This window comes from Desmodus rotundus, chromosome 9 (assembly GCF_022682495.2).
Source record: "Desmodus rotundus isolate HL8 chromosome 9, HLdesRot8A.1, whole genome shotgun sequence".
Lineage (NCBI taxonomy): Eukaryota > Metazoa > Chordata > Mammalia > Chiroptera > Phyllostomidae > Desmodus > Desmodus rotundus.
The window spans coordinates 108,472,467-108,499,941 of NC_071395.1; the positions used below are offsets into that span (position 1 = coordinate 108,472,467).

At 52.9% G+C, this 27,475-nt stretch overlaps 1 protein-coding gene across 1 annotated transcript in view; it reads right to left on the reverse strand.

The window, feature by feature from the left end:
* Positions 1-564: 564 nt before the first annotated feature.
* UNC45B (unc-45 myosin chaperone B) overlaps positions 565-27,475 on the reverse strand; it is a 29,225-nt gene continuing 2,314 nt past the window's right edge. Inside the window, exons 4-20 of the mRNA XM_045190046.3 lie at positions 26,399-26,574; positions 24,990-25,079; positions 23,000-23,167; positions 22,297-22,465; positions 19,078-19,248; positions 16,555-16,726; positions 13,453-13,753; positions 12,572-12,666; positions 12,318-12,459; positions 11,198-11,338; positions 9,163-9,290; positions 8,247-8,313; positions 7,313-7,426; positions 6,842-6,957; positions 5,872-5,989; positions 3,653-3,808; positions 565-964 (exon numbers count right to left, since the gene is read on the reverse strand). Coding sequence (XP_045045981.2) covers positions 704-964; positions 3,653-3,808; positions 5,872-5,989; positions 6,842-6,957; positions 7,313-7,426; positions 8,247-8,313; positions 9,163-9,290; positions 11,198-11,338; positions 12,318-12,459; positions 12,572-12,666; positions 13,453-13,753; positions 16,555-16,726; positions 19,078-19,248; positions 22,297-22,465; positions 23,000-23,167; positions 24,990-25,079; positions 26,399-26,574 — 2,585 coding nt within the window. The 3' untranslated portion in view covers positions 565-703. The remainder of the gene's footprint in view (positions 965-3,652; positions 3,809-5,871; positions 5,990-6,841; positions 6,958-7,312; positions 7,427-8,246; positions 8,314-9,162; positions 9,291-11,197; positions 11,339-12,317; positions 12,460-12,571; positions 12,667-13,452; positions 13,754-16,554; positions 16,727-19,077; positions 19,249-22,296; positions 22,466-22,999; positions 23,168-24,989; positions 25,080-26,398; positions 26,575-27,475) is intronic.

A 27,475-nucleotide genomic window follows, 5' to 3' on the forward strand; every position in this document is an offset into this window, starting at 1 on the left:
AGCACCCGAACTTGCCCTGGATAGACAAGCTATAGGAACCGGTGAAATGTGTCTTATTAAAGTACTCGGAGTTGATTGTATTTATGTTCAGCATGCCCATCTTGCTTGGACGATTTTCCCAAGCAAGTTGCAAAAATCACGCCACACTGTTGAACAGGAGGAGCTGTAGTTCCATCCCAGCTGAGGGACAGGAGGTGGTGCGGGGCTGGGACAGGGCACTGAGCTGCAGCATGCAGTTCTAGGCAGGCTTATCCAAACAGCATGGGAGCGAGAGCGTGCAAACCCACACAGACCAACATCCAGACACAACGGCACTGGCCTTCATATTCACATACCTGTGAGCTCCTGCCTTACCACCCAATTCATTTTCCCAAATATAAAGACCTTCAGCCCTTTAGCCTGGCCTTGGGAATGGCTACAGAATTATCCAACCTGTCTTCCAAATTATAGATAAAAGTTATTCTAGGAATTTCTAGAACATGACAGGTATGGGGAGACAGGGAGCAAGAGAGCCAATGAAACAAACTTGGGGCAAAGAGGCAGATTCACAACTCAAGGAAAACCAAGTTTTTTGTTTTTCATTTGTTTAGTGGAGACTCCGTCATCACTGCCGTGATCCCCAGATGAGCTGACACTCCAGGAGTTCCCAGCTCAGGACTCTGCCCAGCACCGGGCCAGCCCCAGCAGGCCCGTGGGCTCCTGTCTAAGACGCCGGTTTGATGAAGCCGTAGTCCATGCACTTGATGAGGCATTCCCGGGCTGTCTGAATCACCGCCGCCTTCTTCTCGTCTGGTTCCTGTTTGCCCACCACAGTCAGGATCTCCAGCAGCTCACTCTCCACTAGCTTCTTGGCCAGCTCCGCATTGGCCGCCAGCAGGTTGTAGGCAATGACCAGGCCCCGGTGTTGGATGCACAGCTGGTCGTGCAGGCAGAGCCTCTGTAGGATCTCCAACCACTGAGTTGTCTGGAGTGGGAGAGGTGGTTAAGGAAGGGTTGGAGGAATCAGTGGGTGGACAGAGAGAGGAGATTTTGGATAAGATAAATAGAAGGCATCCACTAGGCCCAGATCCTGGGCTCTGAAGGGGCCAGCACGCACCTGGTTGTGTGTGTGTGTACAAGACTCGGCATATGCCTACGTGAGCCCCCTGGGGCTAAGGGAGGATGGATGCCCATCCTACCAGAGCCAGGGCAGGAATTGGAGAACTAGAGGGAACTTGGAAGAATCTCATCCTTCATTGTACAGGTGGAGGGACTGAGCTCCAGGGAGGGGAAGTAACTCTGCTATCTATGGTCACACATCTGGAAATAGTGGAAAAAAACATCTGTCCACCCATTTTTGTTTTTTTTTTAAGCATCTTAAGAAGCAAAGGGACAGGCTCACTGCACGCCTAGACAGAATGAGGCTGGAGAATGAGGTGGTTCAGAGAGGAGAATTCTAACCCTGGGCACGTGGTCAATGCCTGTTTCTGCTAACCCAGGCGCCCCTGGAGACGCGAGCTCTGGGTATGCACCCCACTAGCCCTGATTTCAACTGGGACCAACACCGGGGTTGGAGCGTATTCTCTCCTCCACCCCCCTTCCTTTCTCTCCTCCATTCCCAGGTGTGAAGCAGCCCAACCATTGTGCATGGGGAAGACAGGCCCACTCTGACCACCCCAGGAGACAGAGATGGAGCTGAGAATAGAACCAGGAGGCTTGACTGTTAATCCTTCAACAGACACACATGAGCAGCAGAGTGAAGTAATGATCAGCATGAGTCTTGGAGTCAGAGACCAGTGTTCAGGTCCCAGCTCAGCCACTTACCAGTTGTATGACTTCAGCTGTTTTTGAACCTCTGCAAGCCTCAGGAGCCTCGTCTATCACCTGCTGAGCCTACGTCTTAACATTGTGGAGATTTAGTAAAATGATGCACGGAAAGGCTTAGCATGGGAGCTGAAGCACAGGGCGAGGCCAGCGAGTGCAAGCGGTGGGCAGGGATGATGACGGTAGGCACTAATCCAAAGAGTTCCTCTTTGCTCCTGGTACCTGCTACCCTCACCCTTTGTTAGTACGCGGGGAGAGCCTTCTCCACGCACTGCTCTCGGATGGGGAGAAGAGAGAGGAGAAGAAAAGGCGAATTATTGGCTTCTGAGCTTCTGGGGGGATTACATGAACTCTACACTGAGTCTCCTACCACGAAGAAAGGAAATGACGGTTCAGCCAACTGTGGGGAGGTGCGGGAGAGATTTAATGCTGATGGGTAACCGATAGTGAGCCCGGTGTCCATCGCTCCCGGGATCAGTCACTGGAGGATACAGGAAGGGGGGTGGCCCTGTTGGGACAGGGTCCCAGCAGACAAGGCAGTTGCCTGGCTTCCCGGGCGTATGCCAGCAGGTGTGTCCAGCACCTAACAGGGCCCCAGGGTTGAACGAAAGATGTGACTGGCCGGCTTCGCAGCATCCACAGGATGCCCTTGTGGGGACGGGAATGCAGCCCACATTCCTGAGCCCCCCGGGAAGGAGGAAGAAGTGGCCAGGGGGGTGGCGGGGTGGGGGGCAATCCTAAAGGGTTACAGTCCCTTTCCCACTAACTAGCTGTGTGACCTTGGCCTACTTTTCTGCACTCGGTTTCCTCACTGGCAAAATAAGATCATAATCACGCCCGCCACACGGGGTGTTGGGGAGGATGGAGCAACTTCATAAACACCTACAGCGCCACCTGGAGCCCAGGAACTGGAAGGGTCACAGAGTGCCCTGTGGGGGACTGCTGTTAGGAGGGTGAGACCAGAGGTTGAAGCAGAGGCTGCTGGGGTAGCAGAGTCAGCACCCCCCACCCCATGCTGAATCAGAATATGTGGGAAAAGTATTTTAAGCAGCTTCCCCCCCCTACCCTCCCCCCCGTGACTCTCGCACACTGCAGTGTTGAGATGCTTGCCTCAGGGAGAGTGCTGAAGCCCAAGGACCAAGCAGGATGAGCCAGGTCTGGCAGGGACATCCCTCCCCTGGGGCCAGGACAGCATCAGCACTGTGGACCTCAGAGAACATCCCCCACCACACACACACACACACACCCCTACATCAAACTGAGTATCCGAAAGAGCCTGCCTTTAAAGCAGACCTGACTGGAGTACATTCGGATTGAGGTGTTTACATTTTTCTCCATCCGTAGAGATGACGGTGGTGAATTCAGTTCAGTTTGGAGAAACAAAGTTTCGTTTTGCAACCCCATGTTGGTGACTGTAAACATCCCTTTCATTACACCCTGCTGCCATGGCCACAGCGCCACCAAAGGAGCTGGACACTGTGTCCACTTCAGAGAGCTCCCCCTGGAATCCCAACCACGCCCAGGCTTCTCCTGGGGAGCTCGAGGCCCCACTGCAGCGCTGAGTGCTGTGGCTGCTACTGTTATTACTCTTAAACAATGAGCCATAAGCACCACCAAAGGCAATGGGTGAAACCACAGTGGAAGAGATTTGAACTGGAAAACCCAGAAAGTTCAAATAATGAATACAAGGGGCCACAGGGTGTAGACTCTCCTCTCCGTAGGTGGTAGGAACAGGGGGGCTGGGAGTGGTTCCCGACCCCCCCCCCGGGGAAGGACCATACAGAGCATGTGGTCAGGGTGTGCAGAGATTCCCTAGAGCCCCCCCTGCACCCCCAGCACCCTCTCTCACCACTTGGGTCATCTTCAGGCACAGTCTCTGATGGGCTGCTGTCAGCATGGCCAGGGCCCCCGCAGCTGCCTTCTGCACCTTTTCATCATCCTCCCCGCAGAGCAGCACCAGCAGCTTCAGCCGGTCGTTCCCATCGGCCAGGAACCTCTCCTGCACCTGTGGGAGGGAGGCATGTGGCTCAGAGAAAAATGCCTTCACCTGCCAAGCTGGGGCGGGAAAGACATACATGAAGCCACGTTTTCTGACCCAGGATCTCTCCGAGCTTTCCTTAGAAAAACTCACCCACACCGCCTCCCCCAGGAAGTCTTCCCTGATTGGCTGCATGAAGGGGCTACAATATGGTCCAACTAAAAGGTTAGAGAAAACAAGGGATTTCCCCAGATAGTGTGAGCCATCATCTCTGTTCACATTCAGCCAGCCACCCCGGAAAGAGGCAGACACCGACTCTTCAAGGGTAGATGTGGCCTGAAACGCCGTGTCTCCCTTCCCTTCGTGGAAGCCTGGAGCATTTCTCCCACAGCAGCTGGGCCTTCAGGGTCTGCCCTCAAACGACTTTGCAGCCCCTAAAGGCACAGCGGCACGGCAAGAGCAGGGGATGGTGGGTAGTTTATCTGGTATTAAAGACACGAGGATTTCCAAGGATCCAAAAGCTGGAGAGGAGTCCCCTGGGGCCCAGGGCCCTGACAGAGCCTGCTGACCCCTCCATCCCTTTGTTCTACAGTAATATGTGATTGGTCAAGTTTAAGGGCATCTTGTAGGGTCAGGTTTCCTAGACGTTGAGTTCCAAAAGGAGTCAAAGATCACAGCTGCCCAGGTTATGACCCTCCCTCTGGATCTCCCTGGAGCTGGATCAGGGCCCCCAGAAGTGAGAGTGAGGCAGGGGAGGTCAGGGCGGTCACTCCTCTTGGGGCACAGCTGTGAAGGGGGAGCAACTGCCCCAGAGGAGTGTCCCCCCTCCTCTCGCCTACATGTGTCTTGACCGGTCTCAGCAATGGGATGCGAGAGCATCACTCCCAGGCCACCAGGGTGAGCACTGCAGGTGCCCCCCCCTCAGGGTCCCTCTCCCCGTCCACCGTCTGAATAGAGGCCACTCCCAAAGAGGCAGAGGGAGACAGTTCTCGGCGGTCAGAGAAGCCTGGACCCGTGAGTCACTGCTGGGAAGTGAGCCGCTGGTCCCAACGTGAGTGGGAAACGACGTGTGAGAAAGGAACCCTCCTGTCAGCCCGGGGTGTATTCAGGTTTTGGTTGTTGCAGCAGCTGGTGCTCCCGCTGGGGAGGCTGCTGCCCCTTCCCAGTGTGCCCCCTCCCCTGCAGTCTCCTCCCGCATGGCCGCCAGGCCCCCAGCCCAGCCTCGGGCAGCTCCCTGGTGGGCCCTGGTGGATTTATACCGTTTGACTGTCACAGGCTTTCACGGGTCGAGTTTTCCTTCTACAGCAATGAGCAGATCCAGGACTTAAGGTGAAGAGGACAGGGTGTGTCTCACGCTAGGCCCCTTGGCCTGGCCCCCACGGCCAGGAGGAAGGAGCCTCTGAGGGACACCCTGCTGTTACCCCTGAAGAGGCTCTACCCACAGGCAGAGCGGAATCCTCTAGCAGGAGGGGAAGGAGAGGACGTGCATTCACGCATGGTTACAGTTGGTCCCATCGCTGGACCCTGAGGCCACCGACATTTCCGAATTCATTGTATTGTTACAAGCCCTGCGATTATTCTGTGAAGAGCACAGTTACAGTGCAATGCAGTTTCTATGGCAACAGCGATAGTTCATTCATGTTAACATTGAAAACATTCTAACATTGTGCTCGCTTCGGCAGCACACATACTAAAATTATAACTGCTTTTGCATTTCTTCCATATGTAGAATATATATAACATGGAATAATATATGGGATTTATTATATATATGGAGCTTCAGTAAATGCAACTGGCCGAGCCTCCCTTGACCTCTAAGAGGCCCTGGTCTCATATCCCACTTTGCTATGAGATTATTTAGACCTAAATAACTCAGGTAAATGGTCACTTCTACCTCATCCAGTGCAAGCTTTGGGGTCAAAGCCCCAGCTAGGGGTAATCCTACTTTGTCTGTTTTCTTTTGCCTCCTTTGCACCTGTATTCCCCTCAGGGCCCCTATGGGGAGGGGACTGTTATCCAGGAAAGATTCAGAGGCTCCTGGTTCTCTGGCAGAAATGCCACCTTAACAACGTGGCAATAGCCGGCCCCACCTCCTTGTTCAGCACCATGTTGCACACACACTCGGTGGCCGCCTGCCGCAGCTGGTCGTGATTCTCGAACATGTAGTTCTCGATGTCTGGCAGGGCCCTCTCCTTAAAGATCTTCTGCCTAGGGCGGGCGGGGTGCAGGAAGAGACTGAGTTCTCTGTCGTGAACCGTTGGGGTTTGGGGGACACCCAGGCGCCCTTTCCCCACCCTAGTGGTGTCCCTCCCGCGTCCCCGGCCGGCCTGGCTTCTGTGGCCTTGATCCTGCCCCCAGCTCCAGGAGGGGCACCAGTGGGCACGAACTAAATGACATGGCACAGCATCCTGGCCCCAGTGACGGGTTCCAGGATGACAATGTCACCCAGCTGGAGATTTTCTTCTATTATTGCTGGGGAAGAAAAATTCTCTTCCTCTCCCTTTCCTGCTGGATGTGAAGCCAAGGAGAAGAGGAAGCCACTTCCTGCTGGGTGTGCAGATGAAGCTTCGTGACTCTGAGGCGGGGGGAACCCCACCCCCACCCTGAGAACAGAGAGCCAGGCCCCAGGTTGACTCCGTAACCACTGCATCAAGCTGCTCCTGAGTCTGGCGCACCCCAGACTCCTTATTTCCATGAGCCACTAAATTCCCTTTATGCTTTAACTGGTCGGAGTTGAGTGCTCTGACACTTGGCACCAAAAGAATCTCAACCCAACACACTCCACCACCCCTGCTCCTGAAAAGGAACACTTTCTCCCCACCCATTGCCCTGGGTATCTTTTTACAACTTCAGAGGGAAGTAATTTCAGTCTCCTGTGGCTGTACATTCACCACATGGTGTTTCCAAGTGCTCACTCAAGTCCCTCCCACTGGGTTCTTCCCACTGCCTTTGACCTTGGTCTTGCAGCAGAGTGGCTTTCCCACAGGGTAGGTGTGAAATTCAACCGAACACTCCATGGGACACCTGTCTTCACCCCTGCCCCCTCCATGCCCCACTCACCGCAGTTTCTCACTCCGCCCAGACAGGTTGGTGAGGCCTAGGAGGGCCTCGTAGTTCTGCAGCCCGTCCCTCTGTGTGTCCAGGAGGCTCACGAGGGGCCGCACCACCTCATACACCTGGGGAGGGGGGCGGGGTTGAGGAGTGGGTCAGGTGGAGACCACGATCCCCATTTCTGACGTTTACAGGTGTCCAGCTTTATAATGTCCAGAGCACTCATCCACCCATTGTCTGATTCGACCTTGACAATGACCCTGAAAGGCAGGGTCATTTCCTTTACTTTTCAGATGAGATGAGTTCTGAGAGGGCAGCCCTGTTAGTCACAGGCAGAGCTAATTCTGGAATCTGGGATCCTCCAATTCACTGCCCTGCTCTGTGCCAAGCACCATGCCCCTCCCAGGCTAGGAGCAGGGGAACAAGAAGAAAGGCCCTTTGGAGCAGAGGAGGCTCCGCCCATTGCCCCATCCCACTCACCCGCTCCCCGGGGAAGGCGATGTCTGGGTTGGAGACAGCAGCAATCTTTGCAAGGGCATGGGCTGCCTTCACCTTGCCCACGTCGGTGCCCTCCAGAGCCAGGGGGATTAGGGCCTGCAAGAAAGGGCACAGTCACTCCTGGGTCACAGACACCCAGAGACCCCTCTCCCCATCCTCCAGCTGCTGCCTGTCTGTCCGTTCCATCAGAACAATATAATCGACTCCTGGGCATCACAGGGAACAGGGAACTACTTAACCACAGGTTCACTTCCCCTGGTCCCAGTGCACATCGAGTACGTGTCCCCACTCTCCCCACCATCCATACACTCATTCGGCTCTGGGAAAAGTAAATAGATCTGCACACAGATTGTCACTTTCTGCCTAAGTCAAACCTACTCACAGCAGCAGCCATGTATCGAGCACCTACTTTCAATACTTTCAGTGTATTTCCTCTAATCTTCATGACATTCTGCAAAGTGAGTGTGTGATTCCCGCCCCTCACCTGCTGCATTTTGCAGATGAGGAAACTGTGGATCGGGGAGATTAAGTAATTCGCCCAAGACTGGGCAACTAACATTAGGGGACGAGCAAAGACTCAATGACCAGCCTTCCGCAGCCAAGTCCACAGTCTTGTATCTGTGCTGTGCTTCCTTCCAGTGGCCAGGGGGACAGGTGGGCCTCCACAGTAGGCCCCATGACACGTCATAGAATCAGACAGAAATTGGATTGGGGCTGTGCGCACAGACAGCAGTTACCTGAATGGACCATATTCCAGGGGGCCGGGTGAGGGCAGAGGGTACATTATTCTTGGGCCAGGCCAATGGTGTGCGTGCTTGTGTGCCTGTGTGTGTGTGTGCACAACACACACACACAGTGTGCTCCTCCCCGGCACGGCTTCTTCTAGGATGGCAAGAACCTCGTCTCACCCGCTTACCTTGCCACCACCTTGAGCCACAATGGTGCCTCGGTCCTTTGGGTTGTCACACAGCGCCAGGAATACCCTGTAGAGGAAGGAAGGACACGGGGCATGTCATGCACCCGCACAGCCCTCCCAGGCACCAGCCACCAGCCAGTCAGAGCCAGGGAAGCCTGGGAAGGTGCTACCACTGTGCATCGTGGGAAGATACTACCAAGAATGTTGGGGGGGGGGGGGGAAGTGAGCCAGGCGAGGCTGCAAAGAGCCACCTCATCCTTATTTAGGGAGACAACGAATGGCTCCTTGTTGCCCACCAACCATGAGAAGCACGTCAACATTGAGGCACCCCAGGACCTCTGTGACCTGGCCCAGTCTCCCTCTCCAGTCTTTCCTAGTGCTGCTACCTCCCACACACTCCATGCATACTGCAGGCGAACCCTAAATTCACTCATTCTCCCCCCATCCTTGGTGTCTTTGCATGCGCTGTTCCCTCCACCTGTAAGCCTTCCGTCCCCTGCAGCTGAGTGGCTCCTTCTGTTCCTTCAGGGCTCCCCAGAGCTGTCACACCTGCCAGCAGGCCTTCCTGGTCACCCACCCTCATTCCATTTCATTGTAACCGTGAGCCTGTCCACCTTCCCCCCCCCCCCGGTTGCACTCACAGGGTGCCCTTCATCTCTGAAATAGCAGGAAGTCCCACACAAAGCCTGGACACCAGGTAACCAGCCAGAGAGTGACCTCTTTCCTCCTGGTGCAAACTTCCACTTGTGATCACCGCCCCGCCCAAACGTGTCACTTTTCCGTGTTGGTCCCCTTTAGGCTCCTCCCAGGCCCCTCAGTGGCTCATTTCCTTATTTACTCCCTGCCCCTTCTATCTCGCTGCCCAGCCTCCCGCCTCCCTCCCCTCTGACCCCAGCCCGGCCCACTGCGGCCGCACCTGGCCAGCAGCTCTTTGGTCTGGTCGGTGAGGATGGCGCTGTCCGCTTTCACCATGCAGGCCAGCGCAGAGATGACACCCGCCTTCAGGAGCCGCTGCACCCGCATGTCTATGAAGTCTTTCTTGTCCTGGGGAGACAAAAGGGCAGCGGTGGAGAAGGGCCCTGGGCACCAGGCCAGTCTGTACTGGAACGAAGATGGTGCATTTCTGACATCTTGTGGTACCCGGAAGAATGGTCCCCATAGGTGTCCACAGGCTAATCCCCAGAACCTGTTGATTTGTTACCTTACCTGGCACCAGGGACTTCAAAGACATGATTAAGTTAAGGGCCTTGAGCTGGGGAGATGACCCTGAGTTATCTGGGCAGGCCCAGAATAATCACCAGGGGCTTTATCAGAGGGAGGCAGGAGGTCAGAGGTGGTAGTAAGACAGGTGACAGCAGGAACAAAGGTTGGAGGGATTCAAGGTCACGGGCCAAGGCAGGTGGCTTTCAGAAGTTCAGAGACAAGAAAAGATTTCGCCCTCAGAGCCTCCAGAGGGAACCCACCCTTCTGATTCCTTGACTTTGACCCAGTGAGGCTACTTCAGATTTCTGACCTCCAGAACTGGAACATAATAAGTTTGTGATATTTGGGGCAATTATGTTTGTGGCAATTTTTTGTAACAGTAGTAGGAAACGGATACACTCCTCTAGATTCCCTTTGGCCAAACGACAGCCAAGGGGGTTACAGCATGTTCTGAGGGTGTGAACTTCGGAGCAACTCCTCCACTTCTGGCCCCGCCCCCAGCACACAGCCTGAGTAGCTGGTATGGCCAGGAAATCCATCCCAGAGACTCTTCATTCACAGAGGAGTGGAATAAAAGAATGATAATTCCAGACACTAGATGGCCCGTATGTTAGTTTTTAGGGTTTTTTGTTTGTTTGTTTTTTGCAAATGGTTGACTTTCCATTAGGGTATGTAGCAGGTGGAGGGGGGGGGACGTAGGTGAAGTGAGAGGGGAGAGGGAGCCGAAAAAGCTCACACAACAATGGACTGGGTTTTGCTGGAAACCCAAAGTCTTTTAACCCAGGGTTGAAAAGTCTTTACAGGTCATCCTCAGAGTAGCTGGCGCAGACTGCCAGTCACGGGCCATCTCAAGAAGCCACACTTGAACTTGATTGACAACAGCAGCCTATGCTATATGCTCTTGCCTGCATGAAAAACTGTGCAGCTTTGGAAAATAATTTGGAGAATGGCATAGGCATGAGAAAACACATGAAGTATTTTCCCAAATTGGGCACAAAGTGGGAAGTATGTTCTGATTATAACTATGTAAAGAAAAAAAGGTGCATAGAAGAAAACAAACCTCTCTGGTAGGTACAGTAGTAACACACCCAAGTGTGGCAGGGGGAGAGGACGTCATTGTGAGCGGTCCGTTTCTTTTCTCTACTCTCCACCTTTCCGTTTGTGTTGCAACATGGTTACATGACTTTGATCGTTTTAAAAACCTCCATGTTTTACTGGCTGGATATATGATGCATGTATAATACATTTGCACGCAAACCACGTACAAAGTATGCCTGTGTGTGCAGGGCATCATTGGGAGAGGGCCCCAAGGGATTTGTGACATCTTGGCCACTGCTGATCCCTGTCCCTTCTCCTCTCATTTTCCTACTTAGCACGCATATCCCCAGATCCAGGCATCCCAGAAAATAAAATTCTTATGTGTTGGAAACATAAAATGCAACTGTCTGATGTCCATGAAATCAACAACATAAATTGCAAAGCGTTCACCATGGCCCTGTTTTCTCTGACTACCAATTGTTGGGTTCCTCACCTCCCCCCAACCCCCACCCCACCTAGCCAGTAGAACATTAAAACTAAGAAAAACCTGAGCACCAGCTGGTGTGGGAAACCTACCACCATCATCTTTAGTTCGCCTTGTGCCAAATTCCCCCAGACACACCCACAGAGAACCCTGACCTCACTTTCCTTTCCACCTCTCTGGAGGTCTGGTGGCACAGACCCCCCACCCAGGCTGTCCCTGTCCCCACCTTGGGGTGCTCCTCGGGCACATGCTGCTTGGAGAACTTGGCCAGCTGGACGAGCTCGGGGATGACCTCCTTGACATCGTAGCTGTTGGTGCAGTTCACCAGGGTGGTGGCCACTGAGTACAGGATGGTCTTGTCAGAGGTCTGGGGGGCACAGGGTAGGGGGACAGCAGGGAAAAGGCAGAAATGACACTTGAGAACAAACTTTTGCTTCCAAGACGGCTCCCTCACTCGGCCCACAAGTTGGTTTGGGCGGAGCTTGTGTCTGATGCAGCTCAGCTCAGGTCAAGCACAAGCCATGCGGAGGGCGGAGGGCGAGGAGCTAGCTCTGCTGCCACAGGGTGCGCCCTCAACAGCACCCCTGAGGGCATGGGTGGGAGTCCTCTGAGGATGCCCTCTGCTATGTGCCTCTTTGAAAAGTTCAGGATGGCCCCGGCCAGGTAGCTCGGCTGTTTAGAGTGTCGGTCCCGATACACCAAGGTTGTGGGTTTGATCCCCGGTCAGGACACAGACAAGAATTAGCCAATGAACGCATGGATGAGTGGAACGACAAATCGATATTTCTTTCTCTCTCTCTCTCTAAAAAAAAAAATCAATGAATAAAAAAGAAAGGAAAGAAGAGAGAAAGAAAAGTCCCGGCTAACATACCTCCACATACCTGCCTGCCTCCCCTGGGGTGGGGGTGGGATAGGATGGGGACAGGGTGGGTGCTGGACACCCTCTGGTCTGGCCCTCGGGAAAATCTCCCATACTCCTTCCCTTCAGTGGTGAAAAAGAGGAAGAAAGGAGCCTGAGAGGTGCTCAGAAGGAGAGAGGATCCCCAAGAGGCCTGGTGCTGCTTCCTGATCCTCAGGTCTCACTGCCCGAGGATCCCGGGGCAAGATTACCGTCCTCTTGTTCATCCTCCCCCTGCCCGGAGCGCACGAAGCGTGGCGAGCCCAGTTTGCACTCAGGTAAAATGAGGACGAGAAGGAGGGGAACGACTGACCCGGGTTCCCACAGGGGGCAGGGGGCACAGCCAGGATGAGGACAGCGGGGTCCGATTTCCCAGGCTCCGCGCAAGGCCCTGGGAGCCTGGCCCCGGGAGCTCTTCCCCGAGGCCGTGGGCCGGGGCCACACTTGCCTTGGCCAGCTCAAACATGGCCTGCAGGGCGGGGAGGTCCTGCACAAAGTCGTCCTTCACATCAGCATCCAGCGTGAGGTAGGCCATGCCCTCTACTGCCCATCGCCGGGTCCGGGTGTCTATGGACGGATTGCACAGCCACCTGGAATTGGGGAGGGAGAGGCGCTGGGGGAGGACTCCGGGCTCAGGTGGGGACGGCCATTACTGGGCAGTGGGGCCTTCCACAGTCTGGCAGAGGAGGTGGCACGCCTTACTTGCGACACTGTTTGGCCAGCTTTTCCGTTGACCCTTCAGCAAACTGCCTGAGACCATAGTCTGTGCCACCCGCAGAGCCGAGCTTACAGAGTCCCTGTGAAGGAGGGGATACAGTGGGCATTTGAAGGATCAGAGACGTCAGGCTTGGGGACAGTGCCTTGCTCAAACTGGTCCCTGGGGCTGGAACACTTTGCTCCTTTTTCTTTGCCTGGATGAACCTCTAGGCGTACTACAAAACTCAGCGCAGGTGCCACCTCTTCCGAGATGCCTTCCCCGAGGCTTCCAGGTGCAGGCAGATGCCCCGAAAGCTGGAGGTGCTCACCCTAACCCCTCTGCCCACCGTCTGACCCCACAGATGTGTCAGGTCGCCACTTTGAAACATCAGCACAAGATCATAGTAATCGTGTCTGAGACGGCAATGCTGAAACTTGTCGGAGCGCAGAAACCGGCAGGGGAATCCTGTCCTGTGGGTGGCCGATTCAGAGGCACAGAACTTCACCCAGGAGCTTTGGACTCTTGTTAGGAAAAATGCCTTCCCTCAGAGAAAACTCACACCAGCAGAAGCTGAAATCCGTTTGTGAAAAATTGATACAAACACACAAACAAACAAAATCAATGACTCAAAGCCTCACTAGAATTGTTTATAAGGAGAAGGTGAATGAAAATAATTTCTGTAAAATGAAGATGGGAAAAAATGACGCAGGTTGGACTGCGCCACATAGAAACCGATTAACGAAACAAACTGACTTTGGAGCTTGCTCTGAACACACGTGCAGGTCAAGCTCCTCAGGGCTAGTGCCATCCCCGAGCGTGGAGGGGGCGAAAGAGGTGAAAGAATTAAACAAATAATAATAACGCGTCTGGCCCCGAGCCCACTCACCACCAGCGTGCGGATCTTGATCTTCTCGTTTTTGGTGGTCTTGTAGATCTGCTTGAGCAGGGCCACGCCGTTGGTGATGATGAATGTGGCCCGGCTGAGCTTGGTGGAGGCGTGGATGAGGGCCTCCACGGCCACCAGCTGGTCTGCCTCTCGGTCAGAGCCACACAGCGCTACCATCATCTCCATGACCCCTTTCAGCCCCAGCAGCTGATTGCCCAGGTCGAAGGGGCCCTGCAGGATCCCCGACACTGTCTGGATGGCAATCACATTCTTGTCCATGTCCTGGGGGTCAAACTTGCCCCTAAAGGAGAAGGCAGGGGTGGTTGCGAGAACTGGCCCTGGGTCGGGGGAGGGTTGGAAAGAGTGTGAGATTTGGATTTGCATCCTGGGTTCACCACCCAGGTGCTGTGTGACCTTGGAAGATTCACTGAACCTCTCTGAGTCTCAGCTTCTTGATCTGGAAACTAAGAACAGAACTGCTACTTGGAAGAGTTACCATGAGGTCAAGTGATATAGCCGATGTGCCAGGGGTTGTGTTCCCCTGGAAGCACAGTCCGAGACCGGGATTGACATGCGGGGAGTTTATTAGGGGAAGCTCTCGGGATCAATGCCTTTTGGGGAAAGGAAGCAGGCAGGACCGGACAGAGGGAGACCCTGGGCTGCATGCAGTCCTGACCAAGCCCCGGCCTGTGAAGAGCTCTGGAGCTGAGACCCCCTCAAAGCCGTTCCACATTGGGGTGAGGGACAAGTCACTGGATGCTAGCTGCCCTGGAAGAGGGAAGCAGCTGAGACACATGCTGAGGACAGGTGAGGGCTGAGGACCGTCAGCCAACAGGCTTCCCAGCAGTTCAGATGTCAGGCGGGTACAACAGCCACAGCAACACGAAAGGGACTTCGTGGAGCCTGAGTCTGTCGCTCACCCTCTGGCCCCAGGCCCTTCTCCTATCAGGTGGGGGTGTGGCCTGGATGAGCCAGAAGGTTCTGCTTTGCTCCCAGAACTTACTACAGTATCATCTATTCTATGGGACAGTCTTCCCATGGGGCCGGCAGAGGTGACACGCCTTCGGAGCCTCCCGTGACCATGACCATGAGCTGCCCAGGCTGGTTCAGAGTGGGGAACCCGGGCGGCTGTGAACTGAAGAAATGCAGATGTGTGTAAAGGAAAGAAGGCATCGTGGCCCAGTCAGGAGAACTCCACACCCAGGGCTGCAGACCTGGGCTCCAGCCCCACATCTGCCTCTGGCTGGATTGGCGACCTGGGCCAGTCCCTCTGGGGGAAGGGGTCGGCTTTGGAAGCTCTGAGAACCCCTCCAGTTCTGACATTTCAGGTCCTGCCCTTCTTCTCCCTGCCCAGTGCCAGGGACCCTCAAACCTTCAGAACTAGTGGGCACCTGCCCTTTAAGCTGGTTCCTCAAGCCAGCTGGTGCCTGACTGCCCCCAGCTCCTGGACCCTGGGGAAGCAGGGTGGGGGCAGCCTCAGGTGCCATTTGTTGGAGGCTCCACCCACTGAGCCTCAGGTGACACCTAGGGGCGGGGCCTATGCAGAGTCGGCATTCCACCGTCTGACTGGGAGGGGCCTCGATCAAACCCTCTGTCCCAATGAGGACTAGCTGGTGGCAGTTACCCAAACTCAGTTTGGGACCTCATGAGAGACTCCAGACGTTGCCCACAGAACCCGAGGCTGAGGGAGGAAAAGAGCAGAAGAGCCCTGAGACACTCTGGGTGAAACAGCCAGGAGCCAGGAGCAGTGGTGGGCCATGCGGGGGTCCGAGGACTTTGGGCCCAATCTAGGGAGCTGAGGAGGGTTTTCACATTTTAAAGGTTTTAGGGTTTTTTTAATGTGCAATAGAGACCTACATGTCCCACAAAACCAAAAATATGTGTTCTCTGGCCCTTTGCCAGAAAAGTGCAAACCCGGAGTGGAGAGAGGGAGAGCAGAGTGAAGGCACGGTCTCCACCTTCCCAAGACTCACCTGGGTGCCTTTTTTTTTTTTTTTAAGATTTTATTTATTTATTTTTTTTAGAGAAAGGGAAGGGAGGAAGAAAGAGAGAGAAAGAAACCTCAATGTGCGAGACAAATATCGACTGGTTGCCTCTTGCACGCACCCAACTGGGGCCCGAACCCACAACCAGGCACGTGCCCTGACCGGAAATCGAATGGGCGACCTTTGGGATTGCAGGAAGATGCCCAACCCACTGAGCCACGCCAGTCAGGGCACCTCGGTGCGTTCAAACACGCAACTTCCCGAGCCACGCCCCAGACTACCAAGTCAAGGGTGGGCCCCAGAAACCTGAATCAGGTACAGGTTCAAGGATCATTGGAATAAAAGATTAAAGGCCCTGTAGCAGTCGGAGGGGAAGGGAGAAGACACATAAAGAGGAACAGAGACGCAGAGAGAGCATCTGAGTCACCAGGACGATGGAGGGACAGTAAGAAGACCCAGGAACTCCAGCTGCTGAGGGTCCCGGGTGCCTGTCACAGTTCTTAAGGTCTCGACAGAGCCACTCCCCCCCGCCCCCCAACAAGCCGAGGTTTGTTTCTTTCAACTGCAGGAAACTGTGGTAGGGCTCGTGTGTGCCCAAAAATATTGTGACAGTCCTCCCTGGGAAAGGTAGAGCCTAATTCTCTCCTCTTAAACACAGACCAGACTTTATGACTCCCTTCTAATGAACAGAATGTGGTGGAAGGGACGTATGACTTCTGAAGCTAGGTTATAGAAGACACGGCCATTTCCACCTTGCGCTCTCGGAGCACCCACTCTAGGGGAAGCCAGCCGCCACGAGGAGGGGTCCACACAGGGAAGAATGGAGGCCTCCTGCCTACAAGCAGCACCCATGTGCCAGCCGTGTGAGCGCACCATCACGGAACCAGGTCTTCCTGCCTCGGTCACGCCTTCAGAGGGCTGCGGCCCGCGCCAACAGGGACCTATAACTACAAGGGAACCCCAGAGCCAGAGCCACCAGCCGAGCCCTCCCAAATGGCTGTCATACTATAATGAATGATCACTGCTATCTTGAGCTGCCGAGCTTGGGGGTAACTTGTCACCCATCGCTGATAACCCATCGATACCGAGGCCGACGCGAGGCCTCCGGGGAACTCACGTGATGTACTCCTCGCAGATCTTGCGGAAGTGATCGCGTTCCGGGTCGCAGCGCAGGTCGTCGTACAGCTTGTTGATGAGGATGGAGGCCAGCATGCGGGTGTTGTCCGTCAGGGGCAGGCAGGACGGCAGGTCTGGGACCTGCCCCGCCACCTTCAGGATCTTCCGCAGGCCTATGGCACAGATGGTAGCAGCGGCAAGGGTAAGACCCCCCCTGCTGGGCTCTGTCCTCACAAACACGGCCCCTCCCCACCCGGCCACGGCCTACCACCAGTTACTCTCCAGCCTGCCTCTAGGAGGCACGGGGCGGATCCGGGGTGAAGGGCGCTGGAGTGGGGCACAGACCCAGGCGCTGCACCTGGCTCTGCTCCTCCCTGAGCAATTCGCCTCCCCACCACGGGCCTGTACGTGCACATTTACAACGTCAAGAAGAACTGATCTCGGAGGACTCGGTCGGTGCTCACATTCTATAGGCTGACGTGCAATCTTCTTCAAAGATTATTTTATGTTCTCTCCTCTCCAGGCCTCAGTTTCTTTATTTGGAAAATGGGACCAATACTACCTCCCTCATGGAGTTTGAGGGCTCAGTGAGATAGTCTAGGGAAACTGCCTGCTGCCAATCCAGACACATTGTAATCACGCAATGAATATATATTATTTATTTCGAATACTATAGTTACTATTGATTGTTATCTTCCCTCCTCTTCTGGTGAAGACTCTTTGGTGGCTTCCTACTACACATCAGGCTAATTTAACCGACACGTATTTGTTGGATAAATGAATGAACGAGTGAAGGAATAAATGATTTCCTTCTAGGCACTGAAATAAAAGAAACAACCCTCGCCTCAAAAAGCTCGCAGTGCCGCAGGGAAGACGGGCGTATAAAGATTGCAGTAAGGCGTGACCAGCACGCAGTGGTGACCCACGGATGGGGTGATTCGCTCCGACAAGGTAAGCAGCGCGAGTTATTTCGAGCACTCACTCCAAGACCTGCATTCACGTGACCCCATCAGTCCCAATAATAGTCCAGCTGGTTTGGAACTGTTGTTCCCTCTTTCACAGCAGACAACCAAGACTTGGAGAAGTCAAGGAAGTCGTCCGAGGCCACGCAGCTGGCAAGTGACAGTGAGGACACTTCCCCGCAATGTCTGGTTTCACAGCCCATAACGGTAGCTGTGATACTGTGCTGTCTCTGGGGTGACAGACAGCTTGACTCCAGAGCCAGGTCTAGAGGTGGCTCCGAGTTGGTCAGAGCTTAGGTGGCTCACAGAAGTGGGAGGAGGAACATTCAAATGTTGGAAGGCATGCAACTGAGTGGTAAGGCTGAGTTAACAGTGCTCGACAGTGACTTTTATGCCCTGTGTATGTTACTACATGTACAAAAGCACTGGCAGGGCTGGGGAGGCACAGGGAGGGAGGGGCCTCATGAACCAACCCCAACTCTCCAGCTCAGCTCTGCCAGACGACCATCTCATGTACCCGCTCTACCTCCCACTGCCTTCCCGGCCTCATCTCCCACCGTTCCCTTCTGTCCCTGCCCTCACCGGGAGCGTGTATCTCATTTACGTTCTGCTAGAACTTTCTGCACCTTCTCTTTGTCCACCTCTGCCCCTCCCGGAATCCCAAGTCGCCTAGCCCAGTTTGCAAAACTGCAGCTTTTCATTAGTACAGGATTCTAAGTCCATATTGTTTTTACCCGAGCGCTATTCATTTGGATGCCTAGAATAATAAACACGGCTCCGCAGCCCCCTCCACCATAAACCGTGTGGCTGGGCCTAGATCCTCCTGCAGAGAGATCTGCTGTTGATGCTCAGCCTATGCAGAACGTGCAGAGACCAGAGCTGGGGCAAAAGTGTCAGGGGTGAGTCATAAGCACTAGACTCATTTGTTAACCTGCACCTTACTGAGATCTGTGAAAACCAGATGAGGGAAGTACGGTATCAAAAGAGAATGGATTTCAAGCTGGTAAAGCCGACTTGAACCTTTTAGAACAGCAGTGGTTTAAATGCCATTAACCTTGGGAGAGAATTCATCCTAGCAGATTATAAAGCCACAGGTGAGACTCCCAACCAAGGAAAGAAGTTGATTTCGGAGGTTAACATCCTGACGCTAACAAATTCATTGCAATGGCATCGCTGCGCTTTATATAAAGTACTCTTGATGCCATTGCTCCCTTCTAGAAGGCCTAGGAAGTATTTTGCCAACCACAAGACTTCAGGAACGTGACCTTATGGTGGGTGGAGTCTTGTTTGTTCTTTGACACTTACCCCCATTTGTTAGGAAATGCCACCCAGATGTTTTTGGGGTGTTTGAACACTTCTGGGTATGGTCAGGCCCTTAATTCAGACTTACCCTACACCTTCACCAGTGTGCTGGTGGGTCCTAATATGCTAATGTTTTTTCCTGTCTTTTCAGTTGGGGCAGAGGACAAGAGCCATGCCCCTTCCACTTTCTACTCAGGTCAAGGTGCCCCGGTGCCCACTGGAAAGGCTGCAGCGAGCCCCAGGCCCACCTACCGCCTCACCATTATCCACCACGTAGATGGTGCGTGAGTTGTCGTGAACGGACAGGTCCTTCCTGGGGACGTTCTTATTGAGCAGGTTCAGCGCCTGGTCCCTGCCCTGGCCTGACACCTTCTTGCTGACCAGCATGTCAAGCAGGTGATTGGTGATCTGCTTCAGGTCCTTCTTGGTGTCTGAGGAAGGAGAGGACAGGAGTGAGTGGAGAGGACTAGGCAGCCTCAGGTGTTTCAGACCAGGAATAAAAGGGGCTTCTCGGACCCTGGAAATATCAAATCCACCACTTCCAGGATGCTGGAGTTTCCCAGGAGAGCATAGCACTGTCCATCCTGCCCCCTAAAAGAGGGGAAATCCGTAGACAACGCTTGCAGGGGTCCTCCCACCGCTCCAAGCGCTGACCTCCACACAGCCCATTCCAGCCTTGCACAGCTCTGGGTCCTAGAAGGTTCTCCATTCCAGGCAATGATTGGCAGGGATCCAGGGATGCTTTGTGTCATTTTTCATAAACTGGTTTGATAAAATCTTTTCCAGATAGGAAATTTGCACTGCTTACAGACATCTTACTCCTCTCCGATTCAGACGGGATGAATGCAAGCCTCCGTCCGGGACTGCCAGGTCCTCCCTGACCACCGGGGATCTTAAACGGCAAATGCTCTTTCCTGCTTTGCCCCGTCTGACCTCTCTGAGACTTGGGGACTTTGTTCTCCTTCTAGGTCGGAGCCCAAAGGCAGGCCAGGCAGACAGGCAGGCAGACAGAAAGGAAGGCTTTCCAACCACGTCACAGAAATCAATGGCGAAGGGCCGAGGCTGCCTCAGCAGAGAAGGGGAGACAGAACTGGGCAGGACAGCTTGTTTCCATCCAGGTAAAGATGTCCTGAGGGTGAGGTGACTCTGTGAGGCTGCAGGGGACGGAACTGGGACCAGAGGTGGGCGGATGCCACAGGGAGCCCAATCGGAAATCAACATTTAGAATCTCTGAGCAGAGATATGTGATAGCTCACTACCTCGCAAGGCAGTCCTGGGCCCCAACAAAATTCATGCTCCAGGTGTGTCCCCTGCCGCCTGGGCCTGGGTCGGTCTGTGACCCCCCACAGCACACCCAGAGGCTTGAATGGCGCTTGCACATTGGGGCCTGTCCATTGAGAATCCAGCTGCGTGTTACATAGAAAGCCCAGCAGCCCACGAGAGAGGCCCCAAGGAGGAAATCAAGGTGCCCCGGGCAGCATCTCCACTTAACCACCAGCCACACACATGAGGCCAGTTTGGAACCCCCTGTGATCTAGTGCAGAGAAGGCATGTGGCCTGCCAACCATTACGCTGCTAAGTCAGAACCGTGTCAGGGAGAGCCCAGGACTCCCCGAAAGTTAACATCACTAATCTACAAAGAGCTCTCATGGATCAGTCAGAAAGCACTGGGAAAACAGGCACCAACGCGAGCAGGCCATTTGAAGACAAAGAAGTCCAAATGGCTGATACAACTAAAGAAAAAAGGTTAATCTCACTGGTAGGTTTTTAAAATTCACACAAGAGCACTTTTACCTACTGACAAGGAAAATATATCTTTAAGAATGACGTATTCGAGTCTGGTGCTAGTACTCCCATTTCTCAGAATTTGTTCCAAGAAAATAGTGACAAAGGCACACAGAGATATACATAAAGAATGGTTACTGAAATGTTTTACCAGCATGCAATTAGAAACACCCTAAATCTCCAATAATATAAAGCTGGTTGATGAATTATGATTAAATTATTTATTTTTAAAATTTTTTGAATTCATATTTTTTAGAGAGAGAGGAAGAAAGGGAGAAGGAAACATCAATGTGTGGCTGCCTCTTGCACGCCCCCTACAGGGGACCTGGCCCACAATCCAAACAAGCGCCCTGACTGGGAATCCAACCGGCGGCCCTTTGGTTCACAGGCCGATACTCAATCCACTGAGCCACACCAGCCAGGGCTGAAACTTAATACAATTATTTAAAATCAAGTTTCCTTTGGTGAAGCTGCTTCTGTGACCCTCCCAGGCAGAGCTGGAACTCCTAAAACGATGCCTAGGACCAGGATGGACAGGAAGAAGCAGGAGCCTGTGTACACTGTGTGTAGGGATGAAACAAACGTGAAATTAATCACTACTAAAATCCAAAGGGATTCTTTTGAAGAATATTAAGTGGTATGCCATACTAACACAATGCTCAGAGAAGAAAAAACACAAAACTATCCATAGTCAAATTCCAAGTTTGTTAAATGGATAATTATATGGATGGATAGGGGAAAAAGATTATCTGGAAGGGTAATTACAAGGTATTTTTTTCATTGTTACATATTTCTAAACTTTTCCAAATTTCTCCAATAAGCCTCGGATACTTTCTGAAATAGTGGTAAAATATACATAAAATGAACTTATCATCTTAACCATTTTTAAGCGTGCAGCTCAGTGGCACGAAGGGCTTTCTCACTGTTTGTTGTTCAACCATCACCACCACCACCCATCTCGAAAAGGTTTCCATCGTCCAAACTGAAAACTCTTACCCACGAAATAACTCTTCGTGTCCTCCCGCCCCGCCCCTGGCAACTGCCGTTCCACTTTCTGTTTCTATGAGTCTGACGGCTTGAGAGGCTGCATGTATGTGGAATCACACTGGTCTGTCTGTTTGCAACTGGCTTATTGCATTTAGCATGACATCCTTAAGGTTCGTCCGTGTTGCCTCCTTGTCAGAATTTCCTTCCTTTTTAAAGCGGAGTGAATACTGCGCGGTGTGCACGTGTGTGTAAAACAGTTCGTTCGTCCATTCATCCACCGATGGGCGTTTGATTTGCTTCTACCTTTACATGATCGTACATAATGCTGCTGTGCATGTTATCTCTATAATTGTAAAGTAAGTAGGAACCCTGACTGGTGTGGCTCAGTGGGTTGGGCGTCATCCTACAAACCAAACAGTCGCCAGCTCCATTCCTGGTCAGGGCACAGGCCTGGGCTGTGGGCCAGGTCCCCGGTTGGGGGGGTGCGAGAGGCAACTGATGTTTCTCTCACACATTGATGCTTCTCTCTCTTTCTCCCTCCCTTGCCCTCTTTGTGAAAATAAATAAAGAAAAACATTTTTTAAAGAAAATAAATATGAAAATAAGACCAGACCACCTCCACATATAGGGAATTCCCAGTCTGAGGTGGTGCCTGACTCTCTCTTGCCCCCCAGCCCCCGGAACCGACACGGAACACCGTCTCCTACCTAGAACCAGGGCCTCCTCCTTCCCTCGATGCTCCCGCTTGTCCTCCCCGGACAGAGAGTCGATGATGGCCTGGAGCAGGTTGCAGACGGCCAGAGACATCTCCTCGTTCTCCACCGCCATGAGGCTGCAGATTCGGTCTATCCGGACTGCATGGAGAATCGCTGTGGCCTAGGTCCCCAGCAAACCACAATCAGCTGTGCGCCGCTCCCTTCCAGCCGCCACACTGGAAGGGTCGGGAGTGGGAGACAACCACCCCATGCAGCAGGGAGCCCGTGTTTCAAGGCCCAGGGCCTGGGAAGGCCCTTGACACAAGCCATGCCCCTTTCCAGACCGTTAGAGCCGCTGGCCACGTGGAGTCATCGAGCACTTGCAATGTGGCACGTTTATATCAAGAGGCACTGGACGTGTGACATGCACACTGGATTTTGAAGACGTAGTAGGAGAAGGGGTAAACTATCAAAGCCTTTGCACTCGGCTCTTCCTCGCACACGACTTCCATTGGCCTTATCTGTGTGTAGACCCATTTCCAGCTCAGAGTTAAAACACAGGAGCAAGCTGTTGAGTGCGGCACCCCACAATCAAATTGGAGGGGACGCTTTAGACTTCCTATCAGGGTCTATTGATGCCAGCCACACAAGTCACCTCCAGGTCCTCCGACCTGAGCAGCCCTTCACACCAAGCACCTCGCACCCAGGCCCTCACCCTGGCTTGGTGGCCACTGCACATGCCCGACAGGGTGCGCATGGCAGCCAGCACCAGCTCCGGCCGCTTGGTGTCCATCAGCTGCAGAAGCAGAGCCACTCCATTGTTCTGGAAGATCCTTTCTGCGCCTGCTTCTTCACGGCCCAGTACAATGAGGTTGTTGGCAGCCTGAGAGAGAGGAGGGACAGTGAGGGAGAGGAGGAAGGTTTGGCTGCTGAGGCCTTGGTGCTGGGCCAAGGGCAGGGTCTGTTCAAAAACTGGGTCTTCAGAACATCTTTATATTCTTTTGCCCTATAATCTTACTCCTAGAAACACAGCCCAAGAATATAATTCAAAAGAAAGACACAATAACTTGCATAAAGACCAACTTCATGAAAACACAATCAGAATCATAGGTTCAACTCTGAACTTTCATTAACATAAAGCTGTGTATATATACACTTATGGATGCAGACATAAAAAAAAGGTAGAAAGTGTTAAACTAATTAAGCAAAGAGTCCATTAGACTGAGGTGGCTTTAATGCCTTAGCAGCTAACCTAAGCAACCAAGACCTAACTAAGCCTGTAAGTCCTCAAGGCTAAGAATTCCAAACGTAAGAACAATGAATCACAGCCAATTAGGCTTTCCCAAATAATGAACGGCTTAAGCTATAGCCAATCGAACAACTTCCTTGCTTTGCTTCCACCAGTTCCCTGTAAGACCTTCCCCCAGCTCCAGTCGCGCTCCTGACCACTTCCTGTTTTGACACTGCTTGATTCAAATTGATTTTGCCCAAATAAACTCTTAACATTTTCAGCAGGCCTCAGCTTACCTTTTGATAGAAGTGAAGAGTTTTTATGTGGAGAATTATTTTCCTTGAATATGGTTTTGGCATTTTGTTTGTTGGTTTGTTTACCTGTTCAGGGTAATCTGAAGTTGCAAGTTTCCACTCAGAAAGGTGGAAGGTGGTGAGCAGAGAGAGCACGAGATGAGCCTTGAAAGCCCTAGGTTCGAGTTCTGACTCTGCTACATGCTAGAGGTGTGACCTTGGGCAAGTCATAGCACCTCTCTGAGCCCTAGATTCCAGTGCGTAAAATTAGGCAGTTGAGCTGGAAGGTTCCCAAGTGTCTTCCCGCCCTGAAGCCTTCCAACTTGAGGATACATGAACCTTACAAGGCCTAGATCCGAAGAGAGGGTGGTGAGGGGACCTGAGAACCTCGGGCTGGGGGAGGAACTCATGAAGCAGAAGGAGGAGGGGGGCAAAGAGGCGGGGAGCGGGTGGGTGGGAGGGGCTGACTGCAGAATCCCAGGAAGGCATGACCAGACGTCATAGCTGTGCCAGTCACCTACCAGTGCTTTTATCTGTAACAACTCATAGGTCTTCACGAGAGTTTGTTATAAAAGACATCTGCATACTATATGGCCTTATAAAGCTAACAAAAATCCCCCAGGCATTGTTTGCCAAGTCCTTACAAATGTAAAACATTCAGAGGTTTTCATTCTCCCCCCCCCCCCCCCCCCGCCCCACTGATAAAGGACTAGAAGGGAACAGAGGGGAAAAAATGCAACAGGTTTGGCTAAGAGGATTAGTATCATGAGTAAATATTTTCATACTTCGGAATGAATTTTTGCAACGTTTTGTAATAAAATAAAACATTACATCACTTTTCTCAGGGTGAGGCAAGTGAGACACTCAAAATATCAAATCAATGTGATGCAGAAGAAAAAATATGATGAATGAAACATCAAAAATGTAAATATACACAATCCACCCTGCCGCATAACTCTCCTCATTGGCCTCACCCTAAAGCCCGCCCTTCTTACAGTTCATATCGTTTTCTAAAGTGCTTAACCCTTGGCCTGTTGTCCATGTTCTCCAAGGAGACGTCCCCACCACCCCATTCCTGCTCCCCAAACTGTGCAGAGAGTGGAGCTGGGCCTGAGTTGGAGGTAGTTACCCCGCGGGTCTGACAGCGCCCCCTGCTGGTTGGCTGCTTGCCCAGCACTCACCTTCTCCAGTCTATCAGCTTCACTGTTTTCGTCCAGGAGGATCTCAAACATCTTCTGTACCCTTGAGTCTGTGGAAAACTGCACCCGGAGCTGAGCAGCGGGGAGGGAGCGGGGAGGGAAGCAGGCAGAGGTCCACGTTTCAGTCAGCTCCTCGTGAAGTCATCTCAGTAAATATCAGGGTATCTGCTCTGGGTCCCTGCACTGTCATTCATTCATTCATTCACTCATTCATTCATCAACGAAAGTTTACTGAACAACTACTAGGTGCCAGACACTGTTGTAGATGTTTAGCTGCTGGGGCTAGAATGGCGGACAAAACCAAGTCCTTGCCCCACAAAGCTTACAATCTGGTCACTGCAAGTCTTGGAAGGCAAGGAATCATCACCCCAATTTTGGAATCTAGTAAACAGTTAGCTATGAGACATTTAAATATGGGCTAAAACAGAAATATAGGCATCTAGGACCAGAAACTGGAAGCAGGAAACTGGAGCAGTTTTAAAGTAGCTCCTTAAGCAATTAAAATGACTATTTTAGATGTCTCATCCCTGACGGTCCCGCCCCCAGCCTCGATGCTCCAAAGCTTTCATAAAATGATCAAACCAATCAGCATCCCCCACCTCATCGGGTCCTTCTGCACCTCCCACTACTTCTTGTGCTGGTTCACACTCCCTCCTACATCCTTCCTGGTCTTCAGGTAAGGGCGGGGCCTCTCATGTACCGCCCCTCCTCTGACCCTCCTTAGCCTGAGTTTCCTCAGCCCTGAGTCTCCCCTCTGGACCGTGGTCCCAGCATGGGGCTGTCCCGGGCACAGAGGAGTTCCTGAGTCTTGGAGCTGGGAGCTGAGGGATCAGTTCCCCTCCTGCTCCAGCAGAGAGGAAACTGACACCCCAGAGAGCCCCTCAGAAAATTGGCAGCTAAGGCAGGACTAGGGTGCAGAATTCCTCACCTCTGGCCCAAGTTCTCTCACTTCATTCCATTTTCCTAGAAAAGATTTCTTCTTCCTCCTGGCTCCTGACTCTCTTCTGTCCACCACCCTACCAATACAACCCCCCCCCCCCATGCCCATTCCTAAGTATCTCATGCTCCTTTAGGCTCCTAGAAAGAAAGGAAGAGTTGCAGACATACTAAGTTGCAATTTTTTAAAAAACACAACCCTCCATCTGGAACATAAAAGACCCGTGCTCTAGTCTGGCTGGCTCCAACACTTAACCCAGCTTGGCAGCATCTCTGATGGCTCACAGATGGGTGACCCGCTCAGCTGTTCCGTGGTACCTGCCGGCGCCACGTGTTCCTCCATCCAAGGGTGCAGAGGTAGGACTAGCCGTGCCCTAATGTCCTGAATCTCTGACGTGCCCTTGCTAGGAATGGGGGGAGGTAGCGAAGGCTTGTGGGAAGAGGGTCTGGCTCACCTTCTCCTGGATGCTTGTGTTGAGCCTCCGCAGTGTCTCCTGGAAGTTCTGGTTCTGTGGCTGGAGGGTGGCACAGCGCTGCACGTCCTTGAAGGCCTGGTCCAGCTTCCCCAGGTGCTCCAGCGCCTGGCATCGCCGATACAGAGCCTTGATGTCCGAAGAGTTGATGTCAATGGCTATGGAGGGTGACAGGCAGGGCCTTAGGGGGCTGGGCTACAGACCACCGTCCCTCCTCCCTTGCCACTGCTCCCGATCTTGGAGATAACCCACCCCATGTGGACTATCTGGCCCAAGGCTCCCCTTTGTTAGGGAAAGACTAACACAGTCTCAAGGTTGGGGGGGAGTTTAAGGGTCATCTCGCCCAATTTCTGATGCTCTAGAGTCTGCTGCACGATGATCCCTGTCAAGCATTCATCCAACTGGTGCTTGCATACCTCAAGCAGCAGGGAGCTTGCTCCTTCTCAGGCAGCCAGGCAGCTCCATCATAAAGCCGGTCCTTCCCTTTCCCTACCTGCAACATGTCTCTCTGCCCTTTTATCCCAAGTCCAGCCCTGGAACCCCCACGATGAAATCCAATCTTTCTTCCTCATGACAGTTTTTGCTTTTTAGGGATTTGAAGGCAGCGTTCCTCTGCCCCGCCTGGGAGTTCCCTTCTCTGAGCTAATTATTGCCACTTTCCTTGACTGCCCCTCACAGGGTGTATTTCTAGGACCCTCTCCAGCGGGTTCCCTCCCTTTGAACTCATTCAAGGCTCTCTGTTTCTCCAAAGAGAGTGGCAACCAGATCAAAACCCAACACAGTCCTGCAGCCGAGAGAAGTCTTTCCATTTTAATCATGTACTTAAGTCCATGTTGACTTACACTTACTTTTTATGTTTATTTCTTCTAGTGTCCGTGGGTCAGGCTAGTGCCTCCCCCTTCCCCAGAAGAAGCCCGGCCCCCACGGAGCTGACGGGGCTGATGGACCTTGTCCTGGGGATCCCCCATGAGAATAGCGAATTTACAACAAAGGGGGGGGGGTTCATGACCATGACAAAGGTCTTCAGAAGCAATCTCTTAAGAAAAGAAACCACTTCGA